Here is a 27,826-nt window from a genome sequence, read left to right on the forward strand (position 1 = left end):
CCTATTGAAACAATAAAACTCTCCAAGTGCCGGTGGAAGATCAACAAGGAGGAAGCCAGGAGGGAGTTCCACATTCTGGCTGGGGCAGCCACTGAGAAGGCCCTCTCCTGTGTCCCCACCCAGTGTGCCTGTGAGGGTGGCAGCGCCGAGAGAAGAACCTTCTCTGAAGATCTCCACCCAGGCAGGACTGCATGGGGGAATACAGTCTTTCCGACAGAGTGGACCTAAGTCATGGACCTACAGTCCCATAAAGGTCCCTTCTGCACATGCCTGTGTGATGCTTTAAGAAGATCAGAAGAGCCTGCTGGATCCGGCCAAGGGGGCCCATCTAGTCCAGCATCCTGTTCTCACAGTGACCAACCAGATCCTGCCTGTGGGAAGCCTGCAAGCAGGACATGAATATAACAGCACACTGCCCAGCTGCAGTTTCCAGCATTGCTTGCAGGTACAGTATTACACTTTAATAAACGTAACATTTCATAAAATGGCATCTAGACCAGATCTCAGCCCTTCTGATCATCAGAAACATTAACTTGTAAACACATATACATTATACGCCATTACTATCGTAATGAACATTTCCCTAAATATAAACTGAAAGGTTTGATGAACATTAAGCAAATTAAAACCTATAGTAGAATAGCTAACTTTAAGTGTTAGTTTCATGGTGATCAGATTTATACAATATTTAATTAGATGTTTAAAATACTACTTTTTTAATTTAAATTTTTATTGAATTATTATGCAGATACAAACGAAACAAAGTATACAAACATTTCAATTGAATAAAAAAACAAAAGAAAACAGAGCAAACACAAAAAGTAAGAACATAAGCATAATACAACGTAACTATAATAGGCATCCCAGAATTTCATTTCTCTACTGAGATACTGACCCTTCTGGGGTAGATCTCTTTTTATTATACTTTTGGTTTTTTGACTTCCATCGGCCTCACGGTGGTTCATGTCCTATAACTAAAACAATATCTCTATATTTCAATAAATTCCTCATCTTGGTATAAGGAGACATTTCTCCACTTACGGGTTTATTCTAAACACAACCAAATCTTGGTTGTTGAACCTTGACTTGATAGGTAGGTATTTAGGCATTCCCATTCCTTCTGGGCTATTTTATTTGACCTGCTCCTTAAGGCTTCAGTCAACTTAGCGAGTTCCAAGTACTGGCTCAGCTTTTGTAGCCATTCTTCTCTAGTTGGTATATGGTTACCCTTCCAGTACTTGGCCATTAATATCCTAGCTGCATAGAAAAATAATTTTAATCTTTCTTTTGGAATATTGTCAGTTAGAATCCCAAGGAGGAATGATTCCGTTTTTTGTGTGAAATGTAATTTTTAGTAATTTTTTCATTTCCTCATAGATTGTGTCCCAAAATATAATTTCTATTAGGGTTTAAGGTAACAATCTTAGCAGACCTTTTACCACGATAAACAATGTAGCAGTTGAGAAACTATTATATAGGTAACAGAAAGGTTAAATGTTGTCACTTTTTCCTAAAAATATTTTTAATATCAATTTGCATTGATTACGTCAGGTATCCCATGTAGATACCTTCAGAACATTCTGTTTTTTAAGTCCTCCTATTATTTGTGTTTGTTTTTGTTTTGCTGTTACAAGGTGTAGTGATACGTTTTTATCTTATGTTCTGCTCTGCAGTTATTGAGGATTTAATGCAAACAATCCCAATCTGAACAACATAAATTATACAAGACCCACAGGTAACTCGGTTGCTTTTATTTTTAAAGAGAACAATTGCACTGGGGTTTCATCCTTCTCCAGACAGCATTGTGCCAGAGATTTTGTATCAGAGAGAGAAACTAAAAGCAGAAGACCAGGAGTGTGCTCCAAGCGAGGTAACAAATCATAATTTAAAAAGTCAACATCTCAACCTAGTACAGCCTGATCAACTAGCTTCTGTTTTTATAGTAGTACTCCCATGGAGAGACAAGAGAAAGAAGATGAATTTCAGAGGATAAATTTGTAATTGATCTTCTAACTGAAATACCGACTCCTGAAACAATATGCAAAAAGCACAATAAGATCTGCACCAGCAGTCTATACTTCCAGAAGGTTGGAGAAGAGACTTACCATCATTGCTCTCCCTGATATTTGCCTTTTGCTGCAGTCAGCCTCCTCTGGAGTAAGGAAATGGGAGGCAGCTGTAGCCTGAAAGCCAGCAGTATGCCATTTGAATTGTATTTAATTAAGCCAGGCTCCTTCGAGTGCAGCAAGACCAGAACCTTTATTGTTGGTTAACTTGTTTTGCTATGTATTTATGTGGTGTTGTTGTTTAGTCGTGTCCGCCTCTTCGTGACCCCCTGGACCAGAGCACGCCAGGCCCTCCTGTCTTCCACTGCCTCTCGCAGTTTGGTCAAACTCATGCTGGTAGCTTCGAGAACACTATCCAGCCATCTCATCCTCTGTTGTCCCCTTCTCCTCCTCCTCCTCCTTCATGGATCACTGCCTTGCCATGGCGAAGGGGCTTGAATAACTCAGAGAAACTATGAGTTATGCCGTGCAGGGCCACCCAAGATGAACAGGTCATAGTGGAGAGTTTTGACCAAACGTGATCCACCTGGAGCAGGAACTGGCAAGCCACTCCAGTATCGTTGCCAAGAAAACTCCATGGACAAAGGCAACAGGCATGTATTTATGTACTTAAGCCTATATTGTTTGGAGATTATTATTTTTTTGGTCATGTTTGCCAAATTGTTTTTTGTTTTTGTTATTTTGATAGAATTTACTCACATGTTCTGTATTTTATATATTTGTATATTTCCAACGTTCTTCATTTCAGTGTTTTTTAATGTTTGCTGTGAAACTGCTTTGGGTACAATTCATTGTGGAAAAGCAGCATATAAATAACCTCAATCAATCAACCAAAAAATAATTAAAATAATTTGCCGTGCATTTTATATATCTAAAAGGTACATAATTAAGCAGGTAACAAAATAAACTTGTCGAGTCTCTAGAATAGAAATGGAATTGTGTTTATTGATTGGGTGTTGGATAGACAGTGCATCTGGGCTCCATCTGTAAGCTGCTGGTGGAAAACATGAGCTGTCACTTAAGCACCAGAAAATAAGTGGTCCAGCCAGCCAACAGCAGCGCCCCTAACAGCACTGTGTAACTGAACAGCACAAAAGCTAGGAGTTCCTTCAGCACCTTCAGGAAATGGACAGCAAACGATTCCTGCATGATTCTGGCTTTGCAATGTGGTGGAAATAAATGCATGGGAATAGTCTGATCTGCAAGGGAGACAGAGACAAAACAAAAGTAGGATTAAAGTTGTATTGTAAAGCAGAAACTGATCTTGTGATATACAACAGTGACCTAAGCCGATATATATAATAGAGCAATCACATACACATTAACTCATAAGTTTTGCTGAATTCAACGGGGCTTGACCACACTCTAAGTTGGTTAATGGCTAGAAATCTGTGCTCAGGCCGCTGATGGTCGCAGTACTCTGGGCAGATTTGAAAGTGGTTCTGCAAAATCTAAATTAGGAGTTTGAAACCAAGTAATATGTCATCTACACAAATGATTACTACACAAAGGGGTCAGCCAAACATGAGGAAATTAGACCCCACAAATGGATTGTGTGCAGTTGGAGAACAAAACCTCTCAATATATAGCTGATAATGCATTAATACCACCTAAATGCACCAATAAAAAGCAGTCTGTTCCTCCAAAGGGAGGGAGCCTCCTTTAATATTTAATGTTATAATTGCATCTAATGGACAGACTGGCAGAAAACTTTTGCTTTGATTTAGGGTTGAGTACATATTGTTTAGCTTGCATCTTTTTATCTGCCCCAAATAACCAGCATTAAAGTGGGAAATCCATTGTGGTAAAATTGATATACAGCACTACTGCAACATAGCCATCTGCAGTGGTCCTTAAACTTTGGGGAAGTAAGGGCGCTGTACCCTTTCAGTTCCCAGGGCTTTGGAGCTTATATGCTTGGCTGCCCTATTCCATACTGCACATTTTTGCCATTATTAAGATTTGATGAGCCAATTCAGTATAAAGATAAAAAAATCCTATTCCTTCTCAGGGTGTTTGTATATGGAAGGGGTTTTTTTTAAGAGGCACACACACATTGAGAGGGTCCCAGACTAAAGAAACACACGTTTGTCTCAACAACAGAAAAATAAAGCCAGGAAGCTAATCCAGGAAGATTATTTTTCTCACACAATATGAAAGCTGTTGGAAGTGAACTGAGTTTCCATAATGCCAAGCACCTGCAATAATTATTAAAAGCAATGATCGGATAAATTTGTAAAACTGTGTTTAATAATCTGTTAATTATCTGTTTAATAATCTGTTAATTATTCTTAATATCAATATATGTCTGCTGATCTCATGCAAGGTTTTATTATATATATGAAGAAAACAATATAGTTATCAGACCACAAGTTTAAAATATTTTACATGATATAAACTAATTTAGAATAAGTTTCTTACCCTGGGCAAATGACGGCATTTACTTAAAGTTGCTCTGCACCTTTGTTTCTGGTCTCTCCCTTTAGCGTCTGGCTTGTGGGAGGCTTGTGATGTAGCTGGATCTTCTTCGAGTCTGTTAATCTGGAGAGGCAGGCATAATGACGCTGTATTTACAAGGCAGCTTAAGTAGGAATGGACTAGGTGTGGTCAGGGACAGGACCGCAGGATATACAGAACTCCTTTGTTCATCTTCATTGTCACACAAAAATATCCCCAGTGGGTTTTTTAAGTGAAAGTTTAATGCACGCAGCCTGGGTGTCTTAAAAATTGCATTGTACCGTATTTCATAAACTGTCATTCCCGCCCCCCACCACTTACAATTGTGCTTTTGTTTCTGGTTCTCCCCGTCCACAATTTTCAGTAACAGTTGTGTGTATGATTTCAGTTATATACTGCAGCTGCTTCAGACAGGCACAGAAACCAGGAGGGCAAGGGCTGGGAAGTTGTGGCCCTCCACATGTTGTTGGGCTCAGTGTCCCCTAAGTCTTAGCCAGCATGGCCAGCAGTCAAGGATTATGGGAGTCATAGTTCAACAGCAACTGAAGGGTCACAGGTTCACCAACCCTGTAGAAGGAAAACAAGTAGGCATAATCCAAACTAAAAAGTCCTCTAATACGTATTGACAACTATTGGCCGTGGGCTCAGGTGTAAGGAGAAGGAAAGATAACTATCAGGGTGCCTCATACCTCCACCTCAGCTCCAAGGTTTCAGGAAGCTTATGATTTCCTGCACATTTCCTGTTACAATCTTTTTAATGGTCCTGTGCATAGAAGCCAACTCCTAGGAGCCTAGGGGGCTTTGCCCTCCCCAATAAAATATTTGAGGGGGCCATGCCCCCCCAGTTGATGGGCATTGCCATTCAAACAGTGTGTGTACACCGCATTGTGTGATCAATTATGCAAGGTGGGGCTTACCTGGGCCGCCACAATATTTTATTCAAGTTGGCACCCCTGGTCCTCTGTGTTGAAGATTAACACCAAAGGCACAAATCCCCTTGTTTAAGAAAAAGGAGTGGGTGACCCGTGATGGTAAAGTTGCTGTAATTTGGCCCACTCAGCTGCCTGGTTCTTTCCACTTGGGATGATGGTGTGATTGTGACCATTTTGATTTTCTCAAGATGACTGGACCACCATTTTGATTTTCTCAAGATGACTGGACCACCCAGCACCCTATTGCATCAGAGCAAAGGCATCTCCATTATGTTTTGGATGACAATTCCCATCACAAATATCTCATTTCTTGGTTGAGTCCAGAGAGACTGGCACAGGGCCCATGGCTGATTCTTTTATTAAGAGTCCTAATATAGCTCAATTTGCATTACTGAATCGAGAATAAAAGGCATCTTATCTCATGACAGCAGTGAGACAGGGCACACAGACCTCCCATCTCAGAACAGCCATGCCTCCCACCATAAAACTATATTTTAAATTATGTGGTTTTAAACCAACAGCTTTATGTTTCCTGCCATAAACCAATAACACATTAAGATTTTTTTTAAATACACGTGTGTCAGGGAATCAGGAGCAGGAGCACTGGGGAGAGAGGATTGGGAGAGCGAAGGGGAAGAATCCGAGGGCAGCGTAGGGGAGTATGACAGTGGCCCGAGAGATTCCATGAGCTTCTCCAGCGAATCAGAAGATTCCCAGAAGGGGGCGCCGATGGTCAGGGCAAGGGGGGTCCCAGGGGGGACGCATCAGAAACAAGGAGCCAGAGGGGAACCCCAAAGCAGCAGTGGAGGATCGGGACCAGTTTCCCCACCAGAGCGTAGTGGGGGGGAAGAGTCACATGTGTCAGGGGCAGTGTCTCCTCCAGAGAGGGAGTCAGGGCTGACCACGCCTCCAACGGAGGGGAGGTCAGTTGCAGCTAGCCCCCCCGAAGGGGGAAGCAGTGACAGCAGCAGTGGAACGGTCAGGAGGAAAGCTGCTGGCTGGGCGCGCGCGCCAAGTTCAAATGTGCAGGCGCGCGGAACAGCAGGAGACCCGGATGGGGAACCAGCTCCTAAAGCCAGCCAGAGGGAGGGAGAAGGCTCAGGGGAATCAGCGGGAGAAGAGGCTAGAAAGGGCGGAACCCCGGCGGGCAGGCGGACCCAGAGGAGGAAGGAGCAGCGGAGAAGGTGGAGCAAGGCTAGAATCTTAAATTGGTGTCAAGGGGGAGGAGACTCAGACGGAGCATCAGCGGTCTGACACTTTAGACGTGGGGCTGCGCGCTGCGGCTCTGGAAGTGAAACTGAACTTCAATAAAGACTTTTATACTTAACAACGAAGCAGCGTTGGTCCTTTGTGAGCTGGGACCTAGGGTAGCTCTGACAACGTGCTTTGGATCGACTACACATAAATTGCAAACAATAAAACCATCAGTTATAGTAAAGGCATACATGGAGTAAATTGTTACTTGAAATCAATTAATTTGAATAACTTATTTTCTCGGGGTTTATCCCTGAAAATTGACATCTTTTCTAAACAGATTGGGAAAGAGAATGTTAATACTGTACTTGCTTAAGTTCTGTTTAGTAACGGAATGTATCTATCTACTTGTTAGCCTGAGGTTGGTTTCTCAACCTACAATTGTTGTGTGCTAAAAACAGGAGGCTAATTCTCCCCTTAATGCAGCATCTGTTGTAGAAGGAAGTTAAGGGATTGAGCGGGTGGTTGCTGAACAACTCCCAGCACACCTGGAGGATGTGGACCATTTGGATCCCTTCCAATCGGGATTCAGGCCTCATCATGGGGCTGAAACTGTCTTGCCTGCGCTGGTTGATGATCTCTGGCGGGCTAGGGACAAAAGTGAAAGCTGTTTCCAAGTTCTGCTGGATCTCTCAGAGGCCTTTGATACCATCGACCATAATATCCTTCTGGAATGTCTAGAGGGGCTGGGAGCTGGAGGCACTGTTAAACAGTGGTTCTGCTCCTTCCTCCTGGGCAGTGTCCAGAAAGTGGTGGTGGGGGGATGAATGTTCAGACCCCTGGGCTCTCACTTGTGGGGTGTCTCGGGGCTCCATCCTCTTGCCCCATGTTTTTTTAACATCTATATGAAGCCACCTAGAGAGATCATCAGGGGGTTTGGGCTGGGTGTTCATCAGTATGCGGATGATACCCAGCTCCCTCTTTTAAATCAGATCCAGTGATGGCAGTGAATGTCCTGTGTGAGTGTCTGGAGGCGGTTGGAGGATGGATGGTGGCTAACAGATTGGGGTTGAATCCGGACAAGACAGAAGTACTGTTTTGGGGGGACAGGGGGCAGGCAAGTGTGGAGGACTCCCTGGTCCTGAATGGGGTAACTGTGCCCCTGAAGGACCAGGTGCACAGCCTGAGAGTCATTTTGGACTTACAGCTGTCCATGGAGGCGCAGGTCAATTCTGTGTCCAGGGCAGCTGTCTCCCAGCTCCATCTGGTACGCAGGCTGAGACCCTACCTGCCCGCAGACTGTCTTGCCAGAGTGGTGCATGCTCTGGTTATCTCCTGCTTGGACTACTGCAATGCACTCTACGTGGGGCTACCTTTGAAGGTGACCCGGAAACTGCAATTAATCCAGAATGCGGCAGCTAGACTGGTGACTGGGAATGTCCACCAAGACCATGTAACACTGGTCCTGAGAGATCTGCATTGGCTCCCAGTACGTTTCCGAGCACAATTCGAAGTGTTGGTCCGACCTTTAAAACCCTAAACAGCCTCGGTCCTGTATACCTGAAGGAGCATCTCCACCCCCATCATTCTGCCCAGACACTGAGGTTCAGCGCCGAGGGCCTTCTGGCAGTTCCCTCACTGTGAGAAGTGAGGTCACAGGGAACCAGGCAGAGGGCCTTCTCGGTAGGACACCTGCCCTGTAGAACGGCCTCCCATCAAGGCGATAAGCAACTATCTTACTTTTAAAAGACATCGGAAGGCAGCCCTGTTTAGGGAAGTTTTTAATGTTTAATGCTGTATTGTGTTTTTAATATTTGGTTGGGAGCTGCCCAGAGTGGCTGGGGAAACCCAGAAAGATGGGCGGGGTATAAATAATAAATTATTATAAGTGTCAGACCCAGAGTCTTCTATATACACATTACACTTAGAAGTCCATTTTGCACAGAAGAAAAATTGTCACAGCTTCTCCAGAACATTACAGCAACATTTAAAGGCGACTTCTGCTGTAAACACAAGTCTGGTTTCCTGAGCTCAGTCCAAGATATCTTTCCTCTAAACACCACATGGCAAGTGCTTTCTCAGCAGGCTTACTGCTCAAATTGTGTCTGTACACACCCTTTATCAGACAAGTACCACACTCACCTACACTTTAAAAATAAAGTTTATTTTTTACCCTTAATGCTGCCTGCCTCCTTCTGGTTATTTCAGATGAAAGCATCTCTGTTTAAAGTGACATGTTTCACTGAGATGCATTATAGCTTAGCAAATGGACTCTAAATTTAATCAGGCACCCTCATTATCGAATTATTATCCTTGGGATAAGCAAGGCCTTCCCCACAAACAGATCAAAATCAAGCTACTCAGGAAGCCATTTAGGATGCAATTACTCCCCCAGTGATATGGTGAAAAATGCCAGCTTTCCCCCAGAAACATGCAAGCTCTTCCTCATGTACAAATCTATAAACTGACCCTGGAAATTTGAAGAAAGCAATGAAGGACACAATTGCCTTTACAGCAATAACTGAAGCTTAATGTGAAAGTATCACGTACTTGTTCTGAAGGAGATTCATTTACTTGTGCTTCTGATACAGAACAATTAGTACACATTAACAATTGCAGAAAGAACTATTTTCCTTGCGACTTTGGCACTTGCATGTTTTGCTTGAATTATAAATTCTAGTAGTTACTTTTCTTGTTTATCTTTATAGTTGCCCATTCTTTACTGGGAAATCCTGACTCCACGGAAGGCAAAAGAAACCAAATTACCGTATTTTTTGCTCTATAAGACTCACTTTTTCCCTCCTAAAAAGGGGAAATGTGTGTGCGTCTTATGGAGCGAATGTAGGCTGCGCAGCTATCACAGAAGCTGGAACAGCAATAGGGATTGCTGCTTTCACTGCGCAGTGATCCCTCTTGCTGTTTTGGCTTCTGAAATTCAGAATATTTTTTTTCTTGTTTTCCTCCTCCAAAAACTAGGTGCGTCTTGTGGTCTGGTGCGTCTTATAGAGCGAAAAATACGGTAATTTAGTTTCAGGGCACAAAAAAATTACTTTTAGGGAACTTTTAAGCTCATACAAAAATTGAGTTGATGGAACAGTGCTACAACACTGGATTTGCTTTGTGAGAATGCTTGCTCCCTCTGGAATACCCAAGAGAATGTGCTAGAACTTGACATGCAACACAACTTAAAAGTTAAGAGCAAGCAAGTCTCCAGGAGCAATGACTGAGAAAAGCACTTGGATGTTCAGGTGAACTATCAGGAGAAAGGCAAATCAATCAATTGTGGCTTTTCTCAGTTCTCATTTTTCCCATCTTCAGTTTTCTACATTTCACAATCAGTTTGAGGATTTTAAAAAAGTGTTTATGACATTTCGTCAGCATTTAGTGCAAATTCTTAATATAATTTTTTTGTATGCAATTTTGAGTAATATACACATTTTTGCAAAGCAGTGTCCCCTAATTTAATGCAGTTTTTGTATGTTATTTTCACTAATATATGCATTTGATACACATTTTCCACCAGTACAATTTTTTTTTGTACACATTACTTGGGCTGGAGAAGTGCAAATTTCAAAGGTTGGTTATGTTTCAGTAGGTGTGAATTACGTTGATTTGCCTTTAAATACAAACTGAATCAAATTCCTCCACTATCCCCTAATTGTCAGAGACAAAAGTCATGATCCATCATTGTCCCTCCACAACCCAAGATGTGCAAAAGTTCCTACATGTTCCACCATCTCTCTGTGTATCTTTACCAAGATTAAACAAGTCTGACCACAACACTCTGCAACAGCAGTGCCCTGAAATTTAAATATCCGAGATGACTTTGTCTTGAGAACTTATTTCGATGAATAATAAAGACAATTTAATACTTATTTGTATGTCTAATACAACATATACACACAATGGAAAACCGTTGGAACTGCATCTTTATAATCAACGTTTGTCTCCTTGAATTTACACATGTAGAACTCCAGCACCCTCAAAAAGGTATCAGCATTAATCTGACCACTGCTGTCTTCAGAGAGAACCAGTAAAAACTGGAGGCACACCAAAATGATCCCGGATCTTTTTGCAATCCCCACCCATTACATTCACTGTACAGGTTACAAACATACTTAATGTAAAGCTTTTAAGTAAGTTTTTAAGGAAAAGCTAACAGAGATCTAGATACATTTACAGCACACAAGAAAAACTGAGAACTCCCTCGTTTCTGCAGAGAATTGTAGGAGAGGGGGGAATCAGATTTTGTTGCTGTATGTCTCAGGATGTGTGGAAAGAAAAGCATGGGTTGAGAGAATGGAGGTGTTACCAACAGCATCATATAAATGGTCGGGACCAAAGAACTGAATCCATTTGTAAACTTACATATTCAGGGTTTTAGAACATGCTTTCAATAGGACTCGCAGAATGGAGGCCTAAGAGGAGACATAGCCATGTACAGGTCTACAAACGTTATACAACATCGCTTGCTGAGAAAGTTTAAGAATGGCATTAAGAGGCAGAACTCAAAAAATAAAGTGACAGTACAAAGTATGGAGGGGGTGAAGTGAAGTATCAGGGAAATCTTCCTGAGAGATGTATGGAATTGTGGAATATGTTAATTCCCAAAGAGATGCTTAGAAACTGCAATACACAGATAGATAGATAACCTGGGAATAATGATAGTGGATGCACTGCAGGGCCCAGTCAAAGCACAGGCCACATTATTTAAGTTTCCTCCCAAGCTTACTTTTCAGAAAGCAATGTAAGGAACCATCTTCAAGGAATTTCATTTCTTTTATCGTTCCCCCTTTCAGAGAGGCATCAGCCTCTTGCAAAGTTATGGACAGAGTCTGCAAGAACACCACGCTTTCTGCCCTGTATCCAGCAGCAAGGCCAGCTTCCATTCACACTGCCAGGATACCTCTTCTCTGCTTCTTATCATTACACCTATCAAGTTATGGTGTCTCTTGATCGTGGTGCAGATTCTCGTTCTAAAAGGGCGGAGGCTCCAACTTCTCCATTAGAGATTTGACCCAGCTTGTTCCATTGATGAGTTTAGTTGTTGCAATGACATATTCTGTGCCCCCATCTTCCATTTGAGACAGAAAGCGGAGAGCTGCAATTTCAGCATACGTCACTCCACCCAGGAAAAATACCAGAGTGACTCTGTTTTCTCCATGCTGACCTGGATTGTTTACAAGGTAGAGAGTGGAAAACTGACTTTGAATTTATTTTTTTATGCAACACAACACCTACCCAGCCCTCACTTCCCCAAGCTTGGTTTTAGATTGTTTATCTGACAAGAAGGTTTCTATGCTGCAGTTTGGAAGAGGGAAGCTAACCTAGGCAGAATGAAGCAACAGCGACTAAATATGCAACATCTACCACTCGGATACAAGGCCCAACCCACTGGGAATGCCTACACCGCATTGAGACCAGTGGGAGTCGTGGGAGGCTGAACCCATGCATCTGATCCAGGGCTCCATATGAGCTGCAACATGCAAGAAGAGTGGTTGAAATTGCATGGCCCTTTTTTAAAAAAAGTCCATACAAACTTGCACCCTCTAGGAACAAGGAAGCCTTCGTTTGCACTGGAGCTCCAGTGTTAACAAGAAGCCACTGTACTGTGGGTGAAGCTGCAGTTGTCATTAGCAGCCCTTTAAGCACACTATTACAACACAAATTGTGTGTCCAAAGATACCTACGTTTTTTTTGAAGCCCTGTTGGCAATTGCTGCCTCTCTTCAAAGTGTGGTCCTGGAAGCATCTTTAACACTTCTTCTATGCTTCGCCACCCTGGACGGGCAAGCAATTGTGCCAGGCGCACACTTAGAGGAGCATAGCCACTGTATACATAAGAGATGTCGTTGGGATTCTGCAGGAAGGATGGAAGGAAGTGGGATCAATGAAGAGCAGCTTCTCACCACAGTGCATTTCATAAATTTTTTAGCAATGCCGTAACTGTGTGATGAAGCACTTACCTGTTCATTGACATCATCCATCCACAGACGCAGAGTTTTCCGAATTGTTGGGTAGTTGTTTCTACTGGTTAACTGGGTCTTCAAGAGTCCAGCCTTTTCTAGATTATTTAAAGTCAGTATATGTTCATAGCCATAAGTCTGTAACAAGAACATGTGTTGTCAGGGGTACCAACTTGAATAAAATATTGTGGGGGCCCAGGTAAGTCCTGTCCCGCATAATCAATCGCATGACACAGTGCACACACACCATGTGAATAGCAGTGCCCATCAACTTTGGAGGGCCCACCTCTTCAAATATTTTTTTTTGGGGGGGAGCCCTCATAGCCTCTAGGAGTTGGCTCCTATGTGTGCTGCTTAGTATTGGTTGTATTGGTGGACTGGTAAAGTTGTCCGGATGCCTGATTATTGTTTTCCAAAGCAACCGCTCTATTTCAAACTTAAAAATGGAAAGTGTAATGCTGGTGGTCAACAAAATAAGTTTAAAGACTCTCTCAAGCCAAATCTTTAAAAATGCCATATAAACACTGACAACTGGAAACACTGGCCTGAAAGCACTCCAGTTGGGTAACAGACTTTACCAAAGATGTCATGGGCTTTGAAGACACTCAAACTCAGGACAAAAGGGAGAAATGTGCTAAGAGGAAGGAACCCTCACCGTGATCAACTCTTGCCCAGAAACCTATGTCCCCACACGGAAGGACGTGTGGAGCCAGAATTGGTCTCCACAGTCACCTACGGACTCACTTTTAAGACCATGTACGAGGGCTCACCAAAGAAGAAGAAGGTATTGTAATTTTCTTTTTTTAGAAAAATGTTCTTTTTAAATTTATATTTTATGGATTTTCAGTTACAAATGAATTGGATATTAAAAAGAAGAAAGAGTATAAACAATAACAAGTTGCGAGGACTAAAACATCACACACAAAAAGGGAAAAGTATTACAGACGCTATCCCAGTTGTACAGTTGAAAGTACTTGTCATTCCACTATGTTCAGTGTGATGCTTGGGGGGGGGGTGTGGAAGTCATGAGGGTGGCAGCAGTTACAAGTTATAGGTCTATCTTACTATTTAATAAAACACAGAAAAGGAACTGAGGCAAGTAGAGAATAGAGGAAGGGGATGGTACTGAAAACCATTGGGGGGAGTGTCAATGATACTATACCATATTGTATTTTATATAATATGTATGGATTGTCATTTGACCTGCTTAAGAGATGCAAGGTCTATCTGCAAGAAAGCAAAGTGACGTTGTTCAAAACCATGGACTGATTTAGCATTACCAGTCTTGGGTTCATTGACAGTATAATCATGTGTACAGTTGTACAGTACTTTGGAAGTCAGAATCCATTCCGGAAGTCTGTTTGACTTCCAAAACGTTCGAAAACCAAATTGTGGCTTCTGATTGGCTGCAGAAGCCTGTCGGATGTTCAGGTTCCAAAAGAATGTTCGCAAACTGGAACAATCACTTCTGGATTTGCGACATTCCGGAGTCAAAACGTCCGAGTTCCAGGGCATTCGGGATCCAAGGTACGACTGTATGTTGTAGGAGTCAATGTGATCAAAGGGAATTCCTCCAAGGTAAGTCTACATAGTGCTGTAGCCCAAGATTTCAATCAATAAACCATTTGATTTAAAGCTAAGAACACAGTGAAAAGTAAAAACAGGAGCTGAGCAAGTCTAGATTGAATCAAGATAGATAGCTATAGATTGGGCAAAAACAACATTTCTTGATATTTTAAAGAAGTTTTTCTTATGTGCCACCCAATCCTGCAGAGGTAACATTCAATTTAAAAATGCAATGCCCTCATCTGCATGTAACAGTAAGTCATGGGTCAATGGCAATGTCAGGATCGAGAAGTGTACACAGTCCAAAAAAGTTCTTGCTTTGCTCCTTCCTCGGTGTGAGCCATGAAGCCTTAAGTTATCATTATGTCTGAACCTGGAATTGTGGTTTGTTTCTCCTGAATAAACAACGAACATGAAGCCACTGTTCCTGCTTTTGCAGTCATGGTTTATACAAAAGGAAAAAACCACAACCATGGTTCATATATTGATAAGTCAAGGTTGCCTGGCTTGTTGCTCTCACTTGCTCCAGGGGAGGAAAAGGGCAGCATGAACTAGTAGACTGCAAAATCTCAATAAACTATTAACCATGTTTGTTTCTCTTTTTAATTATTATCCTTAAAAAAAATGCTATGCAAATACAAAATATACCCTATCAATAGAATATAAATACATCAACCTTGACATTAGGTTTTAATTACTGAGATGAGTTAACCAGCAGCTGGCCCGATGACTTGAGTTTCCCCACTAAACAATCATGCATAAGGTTCTCCCAAGAGTGATCTATATTTGATTTGGCTAACCTGGAGAATCTCTCTCTTATAATGATCCAGGACCTTCTGTTTCAGTCCGCTGTTGCACACTGACTGCAGACAAACGAGTCTTAAAATCTTGATCAGGGGATGCTTTTGGGCAATACAGTCTTCAATGTAGTTGTTGACCTAAACAGAAAAATCAAACCAACAAAACTACACCAACTTTTGAAATGGTAGTGAAACAAAATGTTTAGCTCTTATTCGTAGGGATGTAAAAGTGGACATGAAACCTCTTCCATCACAATGTCAAGAACAATTTGCATCAAAGTGAAACCAGCCACAAAACAGGATGCAATTTTTGGTGAGCAGTTTTTCTTCATCAATAAGAGTGGTTGCAATCTGGGGCAGAAGGATTGCAGCTGCAGCTGGTGTTGAGGATGTTGGACCAAGGAAGTTTAGCTTCCAGAAGATTCAGTGGAACAGAAACAGGTTCCATTTAGCAAAAACGACACCCACCATTATTCCAAGAGATACTAGATAACAATGGGGGGGGAAACTATTTTAAGAGCATTTTCACCTACCTTATCAGTGTCTATTCCTGACATAAACTCTTGTTCCACTGTTAAGTTATCAAAGAAGTCTTCTGATGCTTAAATAAATAATAAAAAACAGTAAATGAACACGCTGCACTTGAAAATAGTTTTCAGTCAAGAACAGTGCTGATGTCTGGCCACTGGCAGCTTATTCACAGGGAATTTATTAAAGCTATAGCTGGCATATTCTGTAAGGCACCTTGAGTCCCATCTGGGGGAAAGGCAGTCAGTGAGTGAGTGAGTGAATGAATAAGTAAAAACTCACTAGTGATATCTTTGATGAGTTCCGCAATAGAAGTGTGGTTAGCTAAAGAGCTTCTTGCTGCTTGCATGTGCGGCAGCTGTGAGACAAACTGTTTGATCTCTCCAACAGTTTTAGCATGGTGTCTTTCCTAGGAAAACAGACCCAGCAGATAACAGTTTAGAGTCAATCCTCAAGAGAACATGGAAATCTTATGTGCCTCCTTTACAATGTTCACTATTTTCAGTTAAGGAAAAAAATAGTTACACTGCTGATGAACATCCAGTTCCCCATCCAATAATCTTTCTTTGTTGCATAATCAGTTTTGCAGTGTAAAACTGCTAAATGAATGGCAAGTTCTGGCAGCATGAGCAATTTCCTATCTAACCATTTCTAACTAACTGGCATCTTTTCATGCATGTTGCAGTTTTACACATCATAAAAACATTCTTCCTTTTCTAACACCAAAAAAGCCTGTGGGGCAGTGGAAACTGCGCTGAATCAGGAGCTGCCTGGGGTGAGTGTGAACAGGTTGGATACCAGCCCCAGCAGAGTAAAACTCTTCTCTAACCTAATGACCTTCAAATATGAAACCAGCAGGAGACATTGTAATTCACACCAAGCTCATGACAGAGTGGAAAGAAAACCTCTATTTAAGTCCAAGATGCGCCCCTGCCAAATTACTAGAACACACGTGCCTTCTTTAATGACCACCATGCACTCTCATGGTTACAAATTGTCCCTTTGTTTGGATGTTTGCATTTTATTGATTTTACGTTTATTTTGTTTCTAAATTTTGCTCTTTGATTTTGAGAACCCTGATTGAAAAGCAGGTTATAAATGATCCAAATAAAGAAATTGGTCCAACATAATGAAGTGAGAAATTATCTGAGTCCATAAGGATGTTTCCTGAAGAGACATAAATCTTGTTATCTCAGTAACGATGAAAAGCACAGAGCTTAACTCTAAGGACTAGATTGCCAGAGGTGTCTAATGACCTATTAATAAGGACAATCCAGATGTATGTATTCCGCTTCCAGTTTCTATCAGACCAACAAGAAAGAACTACACATCCAAACACATTTATTGAAAAGTGGAATTTGGTTGAAGTGTAAACTATATGAATGGCAAGCCCAGACAGGAAGATAATAATGAAGTATGCCATTAATAAGCCTTTTGCTACCCACAAGCTGCTGTTTCATTATCACCTATTATATCTGACAACCTTGCACTCTCTCTTGTTCTTCCAACATAAAAGTGCCAATTATAGCACTCAATTTTAAATGGTTCCTCTTTCAATAGGCAAGTGCAGCTGGTCTGGCCTTCTAAAGGAGCAGAAAGAAATGCAGAAAATGTGACCAGATTACACAGCTCAGAACTCAAGTCATCTATGCTTTTATGTACTATCATACTAGGCCAGGCATGATGGAATTTCTTGAAACTGCACAACATGGAAGCACACACATTTGTGACTGCAAGGACAAAGCCGCTTGCCCAAATTATTATATGGCTACACCATCCCATGAGATATGTGACATCAAGAAGATACAGCTGATTCCAACATGCCATAGGAAAGTCCACATGTATGCCTTGGTAGTATGGAATTGGGGTAGGATTCAGTTCCCTAAGAATTTCATCTTTCATTAATATACAAGCAAGTTTCCATGTCTTATGACTGTAATGACATGTTCAAAAGTGTGCTTTCTGAATTCTCAGAAGCTAATGGGGAGGGCTTCAGTGTCTTCCATAACTTATTGTCTCTCTTCATAAGCAGTAAAACTAGAAAGGTACAAAATGTGGAAGTATAGATTGTGTAGATCTATATACTTATATGCATAACACATATATGTTGCTGATTCAGGTTCTTCTTCTTGGTGCGGGATTTGGATTGCACAGGCCCAAATTTTCATTGTTTTTACAGAACACACAGCCTTGATCAAGACTAGTGCTGAAGCAAAAGTGCAGATCTGACTACTGATTTGACCAGCATCCTGCAACTGCAAGGTGTATATGGAACACTTCTGAGGCTGAATGGACAAGCCAGTTGAATCTGGACTCATCTGTGGGGAAAAGATAACACAGGTCGATTACCTCAAATGCGGCTGAGATTATTTTGGCTCTCTTGCTCAGCACAGAGCCCACAGCATTGAAATTCTTGTCCCGGATCTCTGCATAAAGCTCCTCAGCAGAATTCAGCTGCAGCTTCTTGGGCTCTGTGGGGAGATCCTTGCCACCCTCCCCCTGCTTCTTGGGGGCAAACTTTTCTGGAGGGAGTTTCACGTAAGCTGCCAAAATACAAGCCAAAGAAAACAGAGCTGACTTGGCTTTCCAACACACAGAGGAATAAACACTGGGAAATAAGGAAACTGAGCTGTCACTTGGCAAGTGCCAAGCTGGCTCTTGAGGGGCACCAGTTTTCATTTTTCCCAACTGAAACTGATCCAGGAGAAGCATCTTATTTCCCCTCTTCTCCTCTGCTGCCCACTTGGGGAACACTTTCCATACCAGATAATACCACTGGACTAAAGAGCAAAATACTTTCCCATTAAGTCAGGTGAAATAAATGAGAGTTACTAAACTGCTGTTAGAAAACTTGGTGGGATGGGGGCCCTGTGGCCCTCCAGGTGCTTTTGGACCATCCTGGTTGGGGCAGTCCAACAACAGCTGGAGAGCCACAGGTTCTGCAATAGACAAGATGAGGAGAACTGGGGTCATTCTCTCATCCCCAGTGTCTCTAAAATGCTGCTTAAGGGCACGAGAGGGGGAGACCCTGAACGATCCTCTGAGAAAGAAAGAAAGAAAAGCAGAAGACCTACAAGGAAGAGGAGTAGCCTTCCTTGGCTGGGGGAAAAGAAAGGGGACAATGACAACGAAAGACCAACTGGCATATCGTGAGGAAGCTGAGAAAAAACCTGTTACTGGGGATTGTTGTCCCTTCTCTGAACAGAACTGCTTACCTACTCCCTGACTAAGGAAAGGATGTGACCAGTAAGAAGAAACTGTCCACTACAATGAGAAGAGAGAATAAAGATGTATGTACAGGTCTAAGACAGGGTCTTTTTCCATCTGAGAACCAATTACTCAGAAATTTTGTTACATCCTGGTCACAGCTGCTAACTTACTATTCTGAATTCCGTATATCTCATCAATAAGCCCCTCATAAGTCAGCTGTGTGGCCAGAGGTGACATCAAGTCTATGTTGCGGTCAAGCAGCAAGAGGGTATCAAAGACTGGGAAGATTGGATTCTGGCTCCCAGAAAACTCCCGCTTCATCCTGATCATCATATTTGCCACGTGCTGAAGAAAGAAGCGTTTGGAAGATTATGACTCAGGCTACAAGCAGCAAGCAACACATCAAACATTGCAGACATCTTTGAATATGCACCTCTCACTTCCTGCGGTGGTGAGTCAAGCTCTAGATTGGTGTTCTGTCATCCCCTTTGTGCAAGAGACAGACCCAGACTGACTGCTGCTCCTCAATCTCCAAGGACAGGGGCAGAATAACCAAAATCCGCAGCCTCATCTTCTTCATGTCTCTCATATACACTTCATACACCCACACACCCATTCACTATAACACAGAGTGTGTGGATTCATTAGACATTAAAAACCACATGCCTCTTTATATATAAGCAGGGTTAAGAAAAGAAAGAAAAAAGTAGAGCAATTCCAAAGCGATTGTTGTCCATACAAAGAGGCATTCACACAGTGAAATGGCAGACAAGGGAGGCATTCTAGATCATATTTACCCTTGCGCATTCCCCTTTCCCAAAGATCTGTGGGATTGTTCCATAAAGTGCCTGGAGTGTCATGAGCCCCTTTGCTGCGTGATAGAGGCTGGTCTGGTCATTTTCTAAGTAACACTCCTATATTTTAAAAAAAGACAAAGAAAGCATGGTAAGAAACTTAGGATGCAGGTGGTATCCTCAGCTTACAGCAATAAGCTGAAAATAAAAAGGCATCCTATAAACACTGTACTTTAAATAAACAGGATCAGAAAACTGGCACAGATGACAAAGTGCTTCCTTGTGCTAATAGGTGTGTGTGTCAAACAGAATTTATTCTGCTGGCTCTCCTAGCTCCACAGAAGACCTTCATTCAGTGATCACAAGATGTGAACACACACGTATTAAGGACAGTTAAGAACAGGGATACTCTTTCTCCCCTCCCTTTCTTAACTTACTGGCAGTGTGGGTCCTGCTGCCAAAATTGTCACACTCACTTCTGTAGGCTGAGACTAGGTAGGGACAAGGTGCGTAAGCTAAGTAGTTGCTGCCTGCTTAAATTGTAATTTTACTGTCTGAAACAGCATTTATATATTCTCTCAATTTCATTTCATATAATAAAGCAAGCTTTCTTTGTCAATGTCTCTCAACAATCTTACTGTAAAGCCATTTGTTTGCCTCTAAGAATTACTGGGTTGCCCATCTGGCAGTTAACAGGTCTTTAGGATCACCAGCCCCAAACAAAAAGTATCAGGTGTCAGTTTTATTTAGGCAGGAATGGAGGCAAACAAATGTTCACAAACAGACACACATTATGATGCTAGCAAAAGATCCCAATCTTCTTTGACAGTGTGTGTATGAATACATGGGAGTGGTGGACACGCATGTGAGTTCAGACACATACTGTAACACCCCCAAGGTGGTAAAATTAGCTGTAATTGATTACTATATACTGTACTATATATATTGGCCAGCTTCCTTTTAAAAACCTCCAAGCAGAAGGCAGCCACCACCTAATTAATTGTCAGTGTTGAAGAGGGTTTCCATAGTATTTGTCATATTAAAATATACATACCCCACTTTTAAATCAATTTTTTCAAATCAGTTTATATAAAAAAACAGTATGACCAAAAAAACACTTAACACACCTTAACAGAGCAGCACTAAAATCAGTTGAAGGCCTAGGTGAAATTTTCACCTATGGCTCTAGGAAGATCAACCAATAATCAACACTCAGAAGGCAGCTCTCTTCCTGGTTTCCAAAACTCAAGAGAAGGGCCTCTGAAACAGTTCTTAATGCGTGGGAAGAAGGAAGTGACCCTCTTAATATGAAACCTAGATCTGTTTCCTTGCAGCTGAAGCTCATGACCTTGTCGTACAACACAGAGAATAGTTGCTTTCCTTATAGCACTGAGGTGGTGGGGTATGCAGAAGATCTGGTTCCAGTCTAGACCTCAAGTCAATAGGAAGCCAAAGCCACTGCCAACTAATGACTCCTACGACTGAGCATTGGGGTGCCAACTGGGGGCTATCAGCAGCCAGTTTAGAAATATACCCCACACTGTGCTACCCTATGCAAAGAAACCCAATACTGACTTTGAAGGCGCTTTCAGACTCCATGGATAATAGGTCTCCATCAAATGGAATGAGGTCCAGGCTGTACTCCTCTCTGTGAATGAAGGAGCCCAGAACTCCTTGATCCTTCAGTCGCTGCTCACACAGCAAGCTGCGGCGTGGCACAAACAGGATGTGGAAATCCCTCTGTGGACAACGGGCTCTGTCTTCACTAGAAAGGAGACAAGGAGATACCTTAAGAAATACAGAAACTACCAGTTAAAGTGAGAAGTTGGCCTTCAATATTCTGAACCAAGTTCATAAGTGATGTCACCTGAGTTCAGGTGTAACTTTTCAGTCAAGGAAAACAAGTAAGGTAACCATGAAGTTTCTACTCAGACTGCAGAAAGCAAAAAGGTAGGTCTGGAGAGCTACTCTACCTGAGCACATTTTCAGCAATTATGTCCATGAGTTCTAGTCTTGGTCTGACAAAGAAAATAATATTCTTGACATCTGCAGGTGGGAGGCGGCCTGGTTTCAGAGTGAACATTTTCTCCACCTCATGTTCCTGGAAGGAGACAAAAGTAATAATAATGTGCAATCTTATTTTAGTCTTTAGAAGTTTATATATATGAGAAAAGAATGGATTTATGGTCAACTCACTACTGGGAGCATCTATCCTTGTGTTTTGTAAACTTGGTGTTTAGGTGGAATAACTACCCACCTAGGACACCAAAAACATTTTCTTCACACCTACTGGATAAAACTCTCAATAGGAAAACAGACTATTTATGGCAAAAATCAGACTTAATATTTTTTAAAAATCTTGCCCAATCCTACCTTTAGAAGTGAATATTGTGCAATCAGCCCAAATGGACCTGTAAGATACTCATCCCACACAATGGCCTATGAAGAGGAAAGCAGAGAATCAGCTGACATTTCAAGCTACATCCAATATACAGAGGTGAGTGGGGTAGAGGGGAAGTCTCTGACAATTCTATGCAGAGAAACTTCATTATTTGTATTTCTAGACTGCCCTTCATCTACACCTCTGAACCTAGGCTCCTGCTTCATTTCCCCCTTGAAGGTAAGCTACAGAACAGGAGCTGCCAAACTGTGATCCACAGTTCATTCAGGAGGTCCATGACACCCATCACATTTAAATATCCATTTTGATCTTTAATTATGTTTTTCACATTAATATTCACATTGATCTTAATTGTATTTTTAATACAGTGTAATACAGTAAGAAACAAAAGGTAATACAATTTTGAATTCCATATATAATATCTAGCCCAGTGCATTCGAATTGCTAAACAGACAGAAAAATCATTTAAGACAGACAGCAATTTTCAGGTGATTGGGGTTTTGTTTGCTTTTTTACCATTGCCCGAGAACAAACCTTCGCTATAGCTTATGGTTTGTCAAAATAAACTATAGGCTCAGGTTCAGACACAGCGCTAAGCCAAATCATGGCTTAGCTCACAGCACTGAAGCAACTGTAAGACCAGAGGATGGAAGAGCAAAGTAGCTGCCATCTTCTCCCTGGAAACCTGCAGGTTTGGTTGTGCCAAGTCATGGTTTGGCTTAGTGTTATGTGCAAACCCCATCACTGCGTGGGCATGTATGAAAACATTAAGCAGTAGATTCTGAAAGTACATCTGAAAGATCATGCTCTTCCCAGGGAGGTTCAGCTAGTGCCTTCATGATACACCTTTAGGCACCAGGTAAAAATGTTCATCTTTAACCAGGCCTTTGACTAACTGACATCCTGTTAGTTAAAATGCCCTTTTAAGTGTGTTGTGGAAGAGGAATTATTGGGTTGTCTTTGTTCTTATTTTTAATATGTATTTTGTGTTTTTTATATTGTAGTTTTATGTTGTGAAGTACCCTGAGATCTACAGGTACAGGGTGCAATAATTTTTTAATAATAATAATACTAAAATAGCTACACAAAGCACATTACAGTGGTACCTCGGGTTAAGTACTTAATTCGTTCCGGAGGTCTGCTCTTAACCTGAAACTGTTCTTTTTTTTTTTAAAGATATTTATTGAAGTTTTACAAAAAGAAGAAAATTACAAAATAAAAAGAAAGCAGAAAAAAGAAAAAAAATACAAAAAGTACAAAAATACATAGCAAAAAAGATAAAAAGTACAGAAAAAGTAGATGAAAAATAATTAAAAACAAATCAATTTTTTCATATCTTAAATTTCGTTTGCTTATTTCCCTGAACTCCTCACACCTCCCTTTTTTGTATTCCCGTTCACATGGTTAATTCAGCAGATCCTTACCCTCTTTCTTTTATCTTAACTCTATATCTCAACATATTATAACTTTATATTTTCATCCGTTATCAATCCATTTTTACATATTCTTATTAACCTTGTTGCTAAGGCCGCTTGGTTTCAATCCAACGTCATTGTAACATTCATTATTTTTACAATGTTTCTGCAAATAGTCTCTAAATTTCTTCCAATCTTCTTCCACCGACTCTTCTCCCTGGTCTCGGATTCTGCCAGTCATTTCCGCCAATTCCATATAGTCCATCACCTTCATCTGCCACTCTTCCAGGGTGGGTAAATCTTGTGTCTTCCAATACTTTGCAATAAGTATTCTTGCTGCTGTTGTAGCATACATAAAGAAAGTTCTATCCTTCTTTGACACCAATTGGCCAACCATGCCCAGGAGAAAGGCCTCTGGTTTCTTCAAGAAGGTATATTTAAATACCTTTTTCATTTCGTTATATATCATCTCACAGAAAGCCTTTATCCTTGGGCACATCCACCAAAGGTGAAAGAATGTACCTTCATTTTCTTTGCATTTCCAACATTTATTATCAGGCAAATGATAGATTTTTGCAAGCTTGACTGGTGTCATGTACCACCTGTATATCATTTTCATAATATTCTCTCTTAAGGCATTATATGCCGTAAATTTCATACCTGTGGTCCACAACTGTTCCCAGTCAGCAAACATAATGTTATGTCCAACATCTTGTGCCCATTTAATCATAGCAGATTTCACCGTTTCATCCTGAGTATTCCATTTCTACAGCAAGTTATACATTCTTGAAAGTATCTTTGTTTTGGGATCTAACAGTTCTGTTTCCAATTTTGATTTTTCCACCTGGAAGCCAATTTTTTTGTACAAATTGTAAGCCTCCCTTATTTGATAATAGTGAAGCCAGTCTCACACTTTATCTTTTAATTTCTCAAAACTCTGCAATTTCAATTTGTCTCCTTCTTGTTCCAAAATTTCCCAATATTTCGGCCATTTGGCACCTAAGACTCGAAAAGTGGAAATTTGCCCTAAAACTTGCTCCGACCATAATGCTGTGAAAATGGAGATGAAATTAACACCAACTGGTTCCTTCAGATGGAGGATGAATGACACCTTATTTAGAGACCAAGAGGTTACCAAGAAGGCCCAAAAAACTTTGAGAGACTATTTTGAGATAAATATGAACACCACCATCGAAAAAGAGTAATCTGGGACGCAAGCAAAGCAGTTATGAGGGGGGTTCTAATTCAACAGAATGCAATAAAGAAGAGAACCCAAAATGAGAAAAAAGACAAAATTTTGGAAAAAATAAAAGAGGGTGAGAAGAAACTGAGAGCGAAACCAAAGTCACAAGAGATTCTGAGAGAAATAAAGTTATATTAAGTTCAATACATGAAGATGATGAATCAGGAAATAGAATGGAAAATTAAACAGATGAGACAAAGGACATTTGAATCGGCTAATAAATGTGGAAAATTGTTAGCCTGGCAAATGAAAAAAAGACAAAAACTTAACACCATTACCAACTTGGAAGTGGAAGGAAAGAATATTCAGAATCCAGTGGAAATTAGAAAATGCTTCCAGAGGTACTTTAAACAGTTATATACACAAGGGCCACAGAAAGAGTTTGATATAGACCAATTCTTGAAAACAAATGGACTACAAAAAATCTCTCAAGAAAATAAGTTAATGTTGAACTATAAAATAACAGAACAGGAGGTGGAAGGTGCCATCCAGAATATGCAGTTGGGCAAATCTCCAGGGCCGGATGGTTTAACCTCAAAATATTATAGATCTTTGAAAGATTGGATAATTCAACCACTAAAGGAGGTCTGCAATGAAATTTTGGAGGGGGAAAAAGCGCCAGAGTCGTGGAAGGAAGCCTATATTACACTTATACCGAAAAATGAGTCTGAAACTGTTCTTAACCTGAAGCACCACTTTAGCTAATGGGGCCTCCTGCTGCTGCTGCACTGCCGGAGAACGATTTCTGTTCTCATCCTGAAGCAAAGTTCTTAACCTGCGGTACTATTTCTGGGTTAGCGGAGTCTGTAACCTGAAGCGTCTGTAACCAGAGGTACCACTGTATAAAGCTATTTTTGGCCATCTCACCCCTTGCTTTTTCCTGTAAGACCAATTACAGTCGTCAACAGGTTTACCTATCAGGCAATGACCCATCTCCCACCCCCCTTCTGAGTAATCCCCCTCCCCACCCTCTCACGATATATATATATAAAGGGCTGGTGACTTCTGTTTCAGTGTATCTGAAGAAGTGTGCAAGCGCACAAAAGCTCATACCAAGAACAAACTTAGTTGGTCTCTAAGGTGCTACTGGACAATTTTATTATTATTTTTATATATTTCTACTGCGTCAGACCAACATGGCAACCTACCTGAATCTATAACCTTAGTAGAGTAAGCTTCATTGAGGTATTAAGGCCCTGTGAGAAGGCTGGTGCATGTCTGTATGTATGCCCCATTTTACAGCCAAATTCTGTGCATGTTTTTTAAGAAATAAAGCTAACTAGGCTCATTAGAATTTACGTACAGTGGTATTTTTAGACCCCAGATGTAGTGGTTTTACGGGGGGGGGGGGCCTTTAAAACTGCATTTTAAATTTTTTCATAAATGTTTTCAGCATTAGGGCAACAGAAATAAAGCCCATTTTAGTGACAATTTAAGTGAATTTAAAATGCAAAACTGTGTGTGCTCGGAATGTTTCTTTTTAATTGAGAAGCCTTTTGTTTTTTGATCTAGCTTATCGGGAAGGTGGAGACAGCTTAAAGGCCTGGGACGGGGGCGAGGCAGAGGACCAACGTGGGATTCCCCAGCGAAGAGGCCGCAGCAGCCTCACTGCAGAAAGGTTCCCAAGGGAGCAGAAAGGCTGCTGAGGCAACAGCCTCGGCCCAAAGCCCAGCCGGGAGAAGCCTCCGAGGGAGCCATTTCACGCCGGCCCGGCCGCCCCCCCCCCTCGCCGAAGCCCCGCTCCTCCTCTCAGCTTGTCAGTTTCGTTTTCCGTGGGTTTTGTGGCGCTGCCGATTTCCAGGCAAAGGGCCTTTTGTGAGGCGCCCTGGCTTCGCGAATGGGGCCCAAAGCAGGCCGAGGCCCCGCGCCTGGCAGCCGACTCCCGAGGAGGCGGAGGCGGAGGAGGAGCAGGCCGGGCGGCCGGAGGGGAGAGGAAGGGGAAGAGCCAGGCGGGAAAGGCCCGGCGGCGCGCGGCCTCCCCTCGTCCCTCCCTCCCTGCGATCCCGGCCGACCTTGGATCCGGCGCACTTGTCGAGGAACTCGCGCAGCTCCTTGCGGCCGGCCTCCCGCAGCGCCATCAGGTTGACCCGGCCCGAGTTCAGGTGCGCCGCCATGGCCGCTCCTCGCCGCCCTCTCGCTCCGCCCGCCGCCAGCCCAGCCCAGCCCCGGTCAGGTGGAGCCCGAGGCCGACGGGGAGGGACCAAGGGGCCGCCGCCGCCTCCTCCAGCCCGGCGCTGGTGCCGCCTCTGCTGCTGCTTCTTGGGCGATCCCTCCTAGCCGAGTAAGACGGTCTTCCATAAACACGGTTTTAACACAGCAAGTGACTGTGGATCCACACGTCCTTCCACAGTGGGGACAGAGGTTTCCGGGCAGGAGCTCATCACGATGAGGGTTTGCCAAACGTGCCTTCCTCTCAGGCGACATTTTTCCACCTTCGCCGCATCAAGCAGTTGGTCCCTTACCTTTCCCGCCCCGACCTGGCCACAGTGATCCATGCGACGGTCATCTCCAGGCTTGACTACTGTAATTCGCTCTACGCGGGGGCTGCCCTTGAAGCTGTCCCAGAAACTCCAGCGGGTGCAGAATGCTGCAGCGAGGCTCCTCACGGGGTCTCTGCCATGGGAGCATATTCACCCAGTGCTTTTCCAGCTGCACTGGCTCCCGGTGGAGTACAGGGTCAGATTTAAGGTGCTGCTTTTGACCTTTAAAGCCCTTCACGGCCTAGGACCCTCGTACCTACGGGACCGCCTCTCCCGGTCTGCCCCACGGAGAGCCTCAAGGTCCATAAATAGCAACACCCTAGAGGTCCCGGGCCCTAAGGAAGTCAGATTAGCCTCAACCAGAGCCAGGGCCTTCTCAACACTGGCTCCGGCCTGGTGGAACGCTCTGTCTCTTGAGACCAGGGCCCTGCAGGATCTGATTTCTTTCCGCAGGGCCTGTAAGACAGAGTTGTTCCACCTGGCCTTTGGCTTGAAGTCAGTTTGATTCCCTCCCCATCTTTCTTTTTCCTTTCTCCTCCTGTGATGAGGCTGCATTTTAATATTTTAATGTTTCACTATTTTAATGTTGTATTTTAATCTTGTTTTTAAGTTGTATTCATTCAACTTGTTTTTATTATTGCTTGTTAGCCGCCCTAAGCCCGGCCTTGGCTGGGAAGGGCAGGGTATAAATAAATAAATAAAAATTATTATTATTATTAGCACGTTTCTCCCTTGCGTCCTGAGTTCGAGTGTCTTCAAAGCCCATGACACCCTT

The 27,826-nt window shown here is 42.3% G+C and overlaps 3 protein-coding genes across 11 annotated transcripts in view; 1 reads left to right on the plus strand and 2 right to left on the minus strand.

The window, feature by feature from the left end:
• Positions 1 to 64: 64 nt before the first annotated feature.
• The window catches only part of LOC310751368 (uncharacterized protein), a 32,263-nt gene continuing 4,501 nt past the window's right edge, over positions 65 to 27,826 (plus strand). For all 4 annotated transcript variants that reach the window (XM_083590707.1, XM_083590705.1, XM_083590706.1 and 1 more), the window contains exon 1: positions 65 to 445. The gene's annotated coding sequence lies outside the window, so the exon portion shown is untranslated. The remainder of the gene's footprint in view (positions 446 to 27,826) is intronic.
• Positions 2,987 to 9,494, minus strand: LOC310751409 (uncharacterized protein). 4 transcript variants are annotated; one of them, XM_083590764.1, is made up of 4 exons: positions 8,210 to 9,494; positions 4,845 to 5,090; positions 4,488 to 4,607; positions 2,987 to 3,265 (listed from the first exon to the last, which is right to left on the minus strand). In XM_083590764.1, the coding sequence occupies exons 3-4, from the start codon at positions 4,504 to 4,506 to the stop codon at positions 3,081 to 3,083; spliced, it is 204 nt and encodes a 67-aa protein (XP_083446890.1). In that variant the 5' UTR covers positions 4,507 to 4,607; positions 4,845 to 5,090; positions 8,210 to 9,494; the 3' UTR covers positions 2,987 to 3,080. The 4 variants fall into 4 exon arrangements, with proteins under 4 accessions (XP_083446890.1, XP_083446888.1, XP_083446889.1 ...); XM_083590762.1 differs by having other exon boundaries at positions 8,176 to 9,494; XM_083590763.1 differs by lacking the exon at positions 8,210 to 9,494 and having other exon boundaries at positions 4,845 to 5,613.
• Positions 10,492 to 27,222, minus strand: VPS33A (VPS33A core subunit of CORVET and HOPS complexes). Of its 3 annotated transcripts, none has more exons than XM_083590223.1 (13): positions 27,034 to 27,222; positions 21,886 to 21,951; positions 21,486 to 21,613; positions 21,088 to 21,277; positions 19,516 to 19,632; positions 18,889 to 19,063; positions 17,858 to 18,051; positions 15,791 to 15,917; positions 15,514 to 15,581; positions 14,981 to 15,118; positions 12,615 to 12,752; positions 12,340 to 12,508; positions 10,492 to 11,819 (listed from the first exon to the last, which is right to left on the minus strand). In XM_083590223.1, the coding sequence occupies exons 1-13, from the start codon at positions 27,064 to 27,066 to the stop codon at positions 11,626 to 11,628; spliced, it is 1,737 nt and encodes a 578-aa protein (XP_083446349.1). In that variant the 5' UTR covers positions 27,067 to 27,222; the 3' UTR covers positions 10,492 to 11,625. The 3 variants fall into 3 exon arrangements, with proteins under 3 accessions (XP_083446349.1, XP_083446348.1, XP_083446350.1); XM_083590222.1 differs by lacking the exon at positions 27,034 to 27,222 and adding an exon at positions 26,584 to 26,928; XM_083590224.1 differs by lacking the exon at positions 27,034 to 27,222 and adding an exon at positions 25,720 to 26,178.

This window comes from Podarcis filfolensis, assembly GCF_964270895.1.
Source record: "Podarcis filfolensis genome assembly, chromosome: 16".
Lineage (NCBI taxonomy): Eukaryota > Metazoa > Chordata > Lepidosauria > Squamata > Lacertidae > Podarcis > Podarcis filfolensis.